The sequence below is a fragment of the Paramisgurnus dabryanus genome, chromosome 8 (genome assembly GCF_030506205.2).
Source record: "Paramisgurnus dabryanus chromosome 8, PD_genome_1.1, whole genome shotgun sequence".
NCBI classification, from domain to species: Eukaryota; Metazoa; Chordata; class Actinopteri; order Cypriniformes; family Cobitidae; genus Paramisgurnus; species Paramisgurnus dabryanus.
This window is the reverse complement of record NC_133344.1, coordinates 38,136,296-38,146,798: the sequence shown is the minus strand read 5'-3', so window position 1 is coordinate 38,146,798 and position 10,503 is coordinate 38,136,296. Positions and strand designations below refer to the sequence as shown.

The 10,503-nt window shown below is 31.8% G+C and overlaps 1 protein-coding gene across 1 annotated transcript; it reads right to left on the bottom strand.

Annotated features, from left to right (window-relative positions):
* Window positions 1-534: 534 nt before the first annotated feature.
* apoa1b (apolipoprotein A-Ib) lies at window positions 535-3,533 on the bottom strand. Its single transcript, XM_065281764.1, has 4 exons — window positions 3,426-3,533; window positions 2,769-2,815; window positions 2,150-2,294; window positions 535-1,417 (listed from the first exon to the last, which is right to left on the bottom strand). The coding sequence occupies exons 2-4, from the start codon at window positions 2,806-2,808 to the stop codon at window positions 838-840; spliced, it is 765 nt and encodes a 254-aa protein (XP_065137836.1). The 5' UTR covers window positions 2,809-2,815; window positions 3,426-3,533; the 3' UTR covers window positions 535-837.
* Window positions 3,534-10,503: the final 6,970 nt, after the last annotated feature.

Sequence of the window (10,503 nt, the reverse complement as noted above, 5' to 3'; positions counted from 1 at the left end):
GAAAATAATGCACTCCGCTTCACACCGCATTATCATCTTGGGTGTTCATTATTTTCTAATAATTCAATGGCTCATAATCATTTACATAACCCCATATTTTACTTTTTACCATTAATGCAAATATATAGCAAATGAAAAACAGTCCTTGTCTCAAAGATAAAAAAGCACAGGTGAATTAAATCTTCAGAAAACCATTATGGTTTGGTGTTGAGATGGTCTTGCCCAAAGGCATCATCATCCATCTTCTGCCATTAGTAATGAATAACAGATCACAGAGTCTATTGATTACTGCTGATGTTTCTGTTATCAACTCATTAATCAAGTCTCAAATGTATAAAAGTGTCTGTGACTGTTTTCTTTTTATTTTGCAAATTCGGTAATAGTCCATAATTGTTCATCCATGTATTTGTGTAATGTTGGTTACATTTTGGTTAAAGTTATTTTATTGTAATGTGTAGGAATACTTTTATTTCTTGGAGAATGATTTGCACATTCTATTTTCTACTAAAACAAAGACAATGAAGAAATCGTATCCAAGTTTTTTGTTCAGTTTTTATTTTATTTAACATTGCAAATCAATTTTTACCAAAAAAAGCATTTAACAAAGGATTTTGCTAAGCATTTCTGTGAACGTTAAACCAAATTGTGTTCTCATGTTTATATCTCTGTTTGATCATAAGATTAAAGTCCATAAGTTTAGTGGTTTGGTGAAAAGTGCATATGAAGTGTACTCTAGAAGAAAGACAGACTGGTGTATTCTCTGAGAAAGGCTGAGGTTTTCGTATTGGGTATAAGTGGAAAGGAAGAAAGAAGTGGGAATGTTAAAAAGCGATTGCTTTACTCAAAGGACTTTTGGAGAGCTGCAAAAATAGCCTCAAAGTGGGGCTTGACCTCCGCTCCCAGTTCGTCCATCTTTTTCCTCAGTTCTCCGGATCGGACTTTCTCACGGAATTCCAGGGCGCCTTTCTCCACTGAATCTTTATAGTCCTGGATGTAGGGCTCTAGCTGGGCCTTCAGATCCTGGACCTGCGCAGTAATCTTGTTACGCACAATCTCCAAGATGGGCAGCAGCTTGGACTTGGTCTCCTCCCAGTTAACAGGAATTTTCTGCTTCAAGCTCTCTACCACAGGCTCCAGCTTGACCTTCAGCTCCGCCATTTCCTTGTCGTGTTTGGCCAAGTACTCATCGACGATGGGCTTGAGCTCAGTGCTGTACTCCTGAAAGTGCTTCTCTATCACAGCCCTCAGCTCCTCTCGCTTGGGTTCGAGCTGCTTGCGCATGTCCTCCATATCCTTCTTGAACTGCTCGATCTTTGGAGCCAAGACTTCAGCGAACTGGCCGGCAAATGGGGCAATGCCTTGGAAGGCATGCTGAAAGTAGCCATGGAGGTTGTCCACGGACTGGCCCAGGAACCCTCTGAAAAAGAGAAAGTAGATTTAGGCTGGCTGTCACTTCTTAAAGGGGACATTTCACAATCAATCTTTGGTGACCCTAGAGTACATATGTAAAGTTTTAGCTCAAATTATTAAAATTGACACTTTGTAGGTGTGAGCACAAATGTGCTATTTTGGGGCGTGTCCTTTAAAATGCAAATGAACTGATTAAATGCAAAAACTGATCACCATAATGGTGGTTTGTTGAAATTGAAACTCAATTGTGCTGTCAATTATTTTCTCTCTCTCTCTGCACTAAATGGCCATACCATAGTTGGATAGTGCAAATTAAGGGGTGGTTTTATTATAATAAGATCCCCTTTTGACATCACAAGGGGAGTCACATTTTAATGACAGCAAACAAAGTTACTGGGTTGTTCTTTATCACATTTTCTAGGTTGATTTTCTAGGAACCCAATTATTTAGATTTAGATATATATAAATTTTTATGATATGTCCCATTTAATTGAAAAAATATAGATTTAGTTTAGATATTAAAATCTGCTGAGCTTTTATTATTAAAACATAAAATTAGAAGTGACCCTATTTGATGACCCGTGTAATTAACTCATAACTGTTAGGATCAAACAAAGCTGCAATCTTTTTGGCTGACTAATGTGGTGGTTAAATATCCTCCACCTGTACAACATCAGATTGTTTTGCATTGACTTTAAGTTTAATACCAATGTTATTATCCAAATGCTGTGCTTCTTACTTGTAGTCTTTGAACTCTGTGTCATCGAGGTGATTGAGGGCTTTGTGTGCAGATTGTTTCAGTTGATCTGCATACACCTGCAGAACAGACTTCACATGTTCCAGCTGCGATGGAGGTGCATCCTGCATGAAACGTGCCTGGCAACCTGAAATTAATCAATGTCATGTATAAGAAACTTTTCTAGTATTGAAATGTCAGCACTGCAAAATTTTGTTTATCTTTTTTCCAAATAAAATATTTAATTTTCACAACTAAAGAGAGGAAGAATTTTCTTGTTTTAAGCAAAAATAAAAACACTGAATTTCTACATGGTTTTAAAATGTTTGTAGAAATTACAATAATACTGGCAGCTGTTTGCCAGTAACTTACTGTAAATTAAAATGTATGTTATTTACTAGCAACAGTTTGTTCAAAGTTAAATAAACATTAGACATTAACAAGTCTTATCAAATAACAGCCTCGTGCAAAGCATTCCCAGAATGCTTTGCATGAGGCTGTTATGTCTAATGTTTATTGCTGCATAACGACAGCAAATTTCTACAGTGTACATTTAACAATTTCTCATTTTTAGTTAAATGTTATGTATTTTTTGCATTGTAGAAAGGAGAATTGAGCATACCTGCCAGCAGAACTGTGACTGCAAGAGCTATAAACCTCATCCTGGATCTGAATAAAAAATTGAAAATCTTATTATCATCTCTGAAGCGACAGTTAATATATGTTTCAGATTTGTATAAGAGATCAGCGTATCAGTATTCAGCATACAATGATGCTACATACATTTTTTTTTGTAAAAATGCATTTTTAAAAATTTTGGCTACTTTTTATTGCTGTGATGGAGAGAAATTTAATACGGTAAAATTATGCAACAACTATAGGAGGACTTGCAAGTCACTATTCTGGATTTGTTTAATCTTAGCCAGACTATTAGGCTAGAGTTCATAACCAGATTATTTTAACTACTCATCTGGATGCATTTGGACACACTCGTGATGGACCTGTATAACTTTAGACTAAACCACTTAAATAAAGTAAAGTGGCAATTACAAATCACTGACAAATTTCTGTCAGGGTTCATCTAGTCATTGTAACAATAACAAAAACGATTACTAAACCTTTAAAACCAATTTATAATGATTAGAAATAACATTTTACAGTACCACACATTTCAAGCTGCTTTCTTTTAATTTCCCAAAACTTTTTAACATCTCCCAACACAAACTCCTAGATGTACTCGGTTAATCGACAGTAATGCTGACGGTCTGTAGCTGCTTACCTGTTGATGTAGCTGGTCTGGAAAGAGACTGAGGAACTGAAGCCAGAGATTTCTCTTTTAAAGGCTGATCTGACGGAGGGGGCAGATATGTGGAGGTGAACCTCACCCCCTTGACTCCTCACAGGAGGAGCAGGGTTCAAAAGTCACCCACTGAGAGGCCGGGGGAGATCTTCATCAATACTGTCAGCACAAATACATGCTAGTTATAAAACCTTACAAGTATCTTTTTAGTTCAAACCATTCAGTCTTCAGAAAAGAAAAAATATTGCATATGGTTCGTCTTTCGAACAATGACTTCTTCAAACTTACGACGCTTTAAACATTTTAGTGCAATTTTGTTTCTTATCTGCCACCAAAATGTCTGATGTAATGCTGATGTTTTATCAGACCACTTGATGTTTCATCAGATCACTCTTTAAGTTAAATTTAAATCTTGATAATTGACTCATTTGCATGAAGTAAAAAATGCATAGGTTTATTTAACATGTATAGGATTATTAATGATATATAAATCTGTTGTAAGCTTATATGCACCATTTGAGGTAATAATTCAACACTATAAACCCAAATTTGCTCTTTAATAGAGGAACACAGTGCCCCTGTGATCATTCATTGGTTACAGCCCGAGTCATTTCAGTCTGAGATGAAAAAATATTAACTTTAAATAGTAACCTTATAAAATCAAACGCTGTATAAATTAGATTTAAATTTATTTGCAGAATGCTATGCATGAGGCTGTTATTTTAGTTTTTTTTTTGTAAAGATAAACATAATGTTAATGTTTAATGTTCATTTAACTTTGAACAATCTGTTGCCAGTAAATAACATACATTTAAATCTACAGTAATTTACTGGCAAACAGCTGCAGAGCATTTTTTTTACAGTTAATGAATCCTGGGAATAAACTAAATTTAGTTATTAAACATCTTTTGTAATGTTTAAAATAAAAATGCTAATTCTAATATTGCATGCTTTCATTTGTAAGACACAGGGACACAATGCCCACATGCTGGGCTCTTTATTTGGCTAACTCTCGCCTCATGTGGAGTCATATCTGTGGTCAAGAGACAAAGGACTCGCTCAGAAAGAGACACTGTGAAGGGGGGACAGAGGAAACTTTAAAAAATAAAAATTATTCATAAATCTACACATTTGCTGCACTGTAAAACCTAACAGTTAACTTAACTCAAACAATTTAAATAAACCGGTTGCATTAGACCATTTAAGTTTTAAAACACATAAATTTAAGTACTGTGAACTTGAGTCATGTGCAATTATGCACTTATATTTAAGTAGTGTGAACTTAAATATAAGTGCATAACTGCATATGACTCAATTTGTTTAAGTTCACAGTACTGTGTATGTGTTTTAAAAATAACGCAACCGGTTTACTTAAATGGTTTGAGTTGAGTTAACTTTAAGTTTTACAGTGTGTGGTTATTTGCATAGTTTTCAACCTATTTCAGTTTTATCCTTCAGATTTTTGTTCCCAGAATGCCTTGCATGAGGCTGTTATTTTAGTTTTGTTCTGTAAAGATAAAGACTTGTTAATGTTTAATGTTCATTTAACTTTGAACAAACTGTTGCATGTAAATAACATCAATTTAAATCTACAGTAAGTTACTGGCAAACAGTTGACAGTAATACTTAACTGTGTAGTTAATGATGTGCTTTTTTTAAGAAATCAACTCTTTTATTCATCTTTGTTCATGAAATTTTTTAAGAAGTGACATGAAATTGTATTAAGCCATGTCCAAAGTTTGGTTGGTCCTACAAAAATGCAAACCTTAAATAAAACAATAAAATATAGGGGATTAAACAAAAGTGCAGTGATTTGTGCAAACTCTATCAGACCATCTGAGTAGGAGTTTAAGTAAACTAATCCAGCAAACACAGAGTGTCATTTGTTCAGTAAAAAAATCAATGTCAGTTTCAGAGCACAGATGTCTCTTTGGCTTTCCTTGAACATGCTGGGGCATTCGGTCCAGGCTCTTTGCTATGTAAGGAGAATGTCGTAATCGTTCCTAGTACACGCTGTCTATATGACAACATTAGTGAACGCTGCCAACCGCTGTTTGAGAGCAAATAGGTCAAAGATTCAACTGAGCTGTTTGTGGACTTTGAGGTTCTGGTTTCCATGTTGTCAAGCGCTCGCTCAATACAATTCTCTGTAAGCAGCGGTACTTCTTCAGCAAAATACTTGTGTTCATTTGTGTTCTGACTTTAGTTAGATTAAAATAATTATGTACATATACATTTATTCATATATAAAGTGACAAATGAGAATAATACACACTGAAGCATTAAAGGGATAGTTCACTTTAAAAAGAAAATTCTGTCATCATTTACTCATCCTCATGTTGTTCTAAACCTGTATGAATTTTTTTTCTGATGAACACAAAAGAAGATATTTTGAGAAATGATGGTAAACACACAGCAGTAAGTGACCATAGACTTCCATAGTAGGAAAAAAAATATTTTGGAAGGATTGTGATAAATGATGAAGAAAATATTTTGATAAATGATGGTTAGTACACAGTTGATGGTATCCATCAAATTCCGTCATATTTTTTTATTCCTACTATGGAAGTCTATGGTCACTTACTGCTTTAAACATAGTTTTTTTTCAGTAGAGTTGTGGTGTATTAGTGCCCTCCGTTGTTTTCTAAATAAAATAAAACCTTAAATAAGTCAGAAAGCGCACAAGTTGGGTTTCTTTCATAAAGGCGTCCACCTCCTAAAACATTAATGAAGAAAGTGATCACCCATATGCATGACTGGAGAGAGGAATTATAAAGTCATTTTTAGAGTAAGTCATTTATTGACAGTCTGTAAACATCAGCTATCAATGAACTGAAGTCTATCCAGGACTTGAAATTTCTCAATCCTCAGTCTCAGCATTGACAAATAATCTCTAGAACAAAAAACACATTGATAAACCATTGATTGCATTTTTTGTTCAGGTTATTGCTTCTGAAGAGACCAAAAATGCAAGTGTAGATTATATTTATTATTAATAATCATCAACTGCAATCGCCTTTCTTGCTTGGCCTTTGAAGTAGGGAGCCCCTGAGAAATGTTGTAGTTATTTTTTACAATGTTTTCTTCTTTTTATTTTACAGAATAAAACTAAAATAACAGCCTCATGCAAAGCATTCTGGGAACCAAAATCTAAAGGAAAAAACAGAAAAAAGATTGATTTTCGGGTCTAAGAATGCTTTGCAATTGTATATATATTTTTTTTGTAAAGATAAAGACTTGTTAACGTTTAATGTATATTTAACTTTGAAATACTATAGCAAGTAAATAACATCAATTTAAATATACAGTATTTGGCAGACAGCTGCATAACTACAGCAACATGTTTAACAGTGTATGTCTTTTCTATGAAACAGATTTTCAACAATGCAAAATTATAATGCATGTTATAGAAATTAATGCAAATACTAAAGATAACATTTTATGACACTTTAATGTTAAGTTAATATAAACGTTTTTCGTTTCATCTTACAACTAATTACCTATACTTTAACAATAGTTTGACATTGTTTATGAATACCCCATACAGCAAATAATAATAATTATAATTATAATAATAAAAAATATATAATAATGATTCTCTGGCGAAAAATTTATGTTAAATAGATTAAGAAAAATGTATATGTAGTTTTAACCTTCATATATTAAAATTAATTTCAAAATGTATTTCAGGGACAAAAAATACATTTCTAATTTTACAATCCATAAAGAAATAAAAATATTTTCCTGGCCAAAATATAAAAGTTTGTATAAAATGTATACGTATGTATAAAATATAAAATTATGAATATATTTTTGCAGTTGAAAAAATATAAAATGTAATCTTTTCAAATGTGTTATGTTTATAGGTTTTTAACAAAGATTTTCTTCCAATGCGACTTAAATATATTTATTTTTAAAATATATTTAAAAGTAATATATATATATAATTTTTGTAAACATATTTAAATATATTTCAGTACGTGTGTATATATATATACAATATATATATATATATATATATATATATATATATATATATATATATATATATATAAGCCAGCTCATGCATTTCCGGTTAACGGCTATAGGACGTCATTCTCAATTCACTGCCTTCAAAAAGCTTAAAATGAAAAAGATGTTTGCTTTTCAGTGTCATGAGTTAATCACAAGTGAATGTGAAGCCATTGCTGAGATGCTTTACAGTTTCAGTTTTAAACTTTTGTTTTTAACTACTTGGGATTTATTATCTTTCTTTCCTGTCTCAGTGTCATTGTCATTGGCCTTTCAAGTGTGTGTCAGTCATGTTTATAAGTCGTGTAACACTTCTCTTTATCATTCATCTCTCTCTCTCTCTCTCTCTCTCTCTCTCTCTCTCTCTCTTCTCTTCTGTTCTTTGTTGAATATCAATAGCTCTGTTTGGAGTTTAGGGTACAATTGAGCGGCTGTTAGTTCTCACCTTTCACCCAGCAGGAGTGAAGACATCTCAACTGTTAAAGCTGCTATCATGTCTGTGATTGAATCAAACAAACAACTGGTTCGAAGAGACTTTAATTGAATTTAAGCTATACATCAATTTTTCTTCAGTACTGTATGTGTTTTTCTGGGGATTGAACCCATGACTTTTGTGTTATTAAAACAATGCTCTATAACAGTTAAACCAGAGGAAGCCCTTTAATTTATAATATTTTGTTTTATTTTATTACTAAAATTAAAAATTGTTAGTTAAAAAGAATGGGACATTATTTAAAGATTGTTTACAAACAACCATTTTTGTGAATCACACTTCACTACAGTTTTAATATGATGAGCAATTCCAGTGTTATGAATGTTTCAGTCAAAACTTGTAAATATAATATATATTATATATAATTTCTCAGAGATTGTAATATATTGAATCATCTGCTTCTATTTTCCTAAACCCCTCATGAGTCCTGACATCAGAAAAATATCAGTTTTAACTCATGTTTTCTATTTACATGAGGGAATAAAATATGGACAAAATAAGACACAAGTTTTGGGGAGACAACATACTTTGTAATTCTGCGAATTAAAATGCACAAACCAGAAGCAATATTACTCAACAAATTGAGAAAGGTTGGCTTTACAAATAACAAATAATATTAATTTTATTTAAATTTTTGTGTGCATTATGCCAATACAGAAAAAATATTTTCAAATATAATTTTAAATATATTTCAAAATATACATAAAAAATGTGCTGAAACATTTTTTGAAATATGTTTACAAAAATAGCTATACTTATGATTTTCATATTTTATACACTGTTAAAAATACTCAGCATTTTTGTCAAATCGACACATATTTTTATGTTTCTTTAAAAGTAAGTTAGTAAAAAAAAAGAAAAAATTAACCATTTTAACTTGATTTTATAAGTTATGTTAACTTTTTTAAAGCCTAAACTTAAAATATTAAGTTGAATAGTAGGTTGAACTGACTAAAAGCAAGTTGTTTTAACTTCATGCTGCATATTTTTTACACTGATACTTTTATATTTTGGCCAGGAAAAATATTTCAAAATGTATTGTAGGGACAACAAATACATTTCTAATTTTACAATTTTACAATATGGCAAAAATATATGTTAATATATGGTGGTTAAAATATTTACTAATTCAAAAATATATTTAATTGAGATTTACTTTCTACAAAATGTATTTAGCATATGTTTACAGCAATTTTTGGCAAGATATTTTTTTTTTTTGCTGGGTGAAGAAGAAACAGCATTATGGATGTGCCCTTTTTATATATGTGAATATTCTGAAATTTGCAATTACTTAACTATGGAAAATAATTTTAAAAATGCTTTAAAAACTTTAACAGAGATTTTGCATGGGTATTTAAACCACCAAATATTGAGATCTGAGATATCAGTTGGGTTCAAACCTTTGGGTAAAAACTTTTCATTTCATAATAAAGTTAACATTTGCTTTAACTTTCTTGTGAATTAAGTCAACAGTCAGTCACATTCACTAATCTCTCTCAACATAATTATGACATAAACAACCAGCTTTTGCATGAATCATTTGATAAAAGGTCAATTTCTCAAGTTCACGTAACAAAATACACTTTGCAGAGCAGCTAAAGTTTTTTGTCATTATGATATTTTGACAAATAATCACCTGGAGGAGTTAATAATTCCTCCCGCTTGGACTCAAAGCCTGTAAGTTAACTCCTGTTAACATTGCATTGTGATTGAATCTTTCAAACATGATAAGGAGCGTCACATTTACGGCTGACTTTAGAGGTATTCAGGCCAATCACAACGTACAGATTAGCTGGCCAATCAGGGACACAGAGCTTTTCAGATCAATAAGTTTGTACAAAATCAAAGTGTTTGAGGAAGGCCGGAATATCTGGAGCTATAAAAATGTACAGTATGTGGAAAATAATGTGTTTTTAACCATAAACCTCGCAAACACATTGCATTATACCAATTACAGACATTTTAGCAATGAAATAGGTGCACTTTAAATAAATGCTGAAGCATAAAATGTAGACGTATTTGCAAGATAGCATTATTACATTTTTACAGCTACAAAACTTAAAAAAAAACTTACATTTTTAACATTTACAAATCTTTCATATCCTAAAGATTGCTGTTTACCTACCCCAAACCCTTCCCTAAACCCAAACTCTTTTTAAACAAAAAATAAAAAAAATGTGTTATGTATTCTTTTTATATTATGCAACGTAACAGACAGAAATGTGTAGGAAATTTTTTTATAACAATAGTAATAATATAGCATTTAAAAGATATTTTAAGCCGCCGATACAACCTACCCAAAAAAATTCAAATTAAAAAATGACATCGACTGAAAGACGGCAATGTCGCAAATCTGTAAAGTACACTGTAAAAAAATTCCGTAAAAATTATAGTGATATTGCAGCTGGGTTGCCGGTAACTTACCTTAGATTTAAATTCATGTTTTTTACTGGCAACATTTTGTTCAAAGTTAAATGAACATTAAACATTTACAAGTCTTTGTCTTTACAGAGTAAAACTAAAAAAACAGCATCAAGCAAAACATTCTGGGAA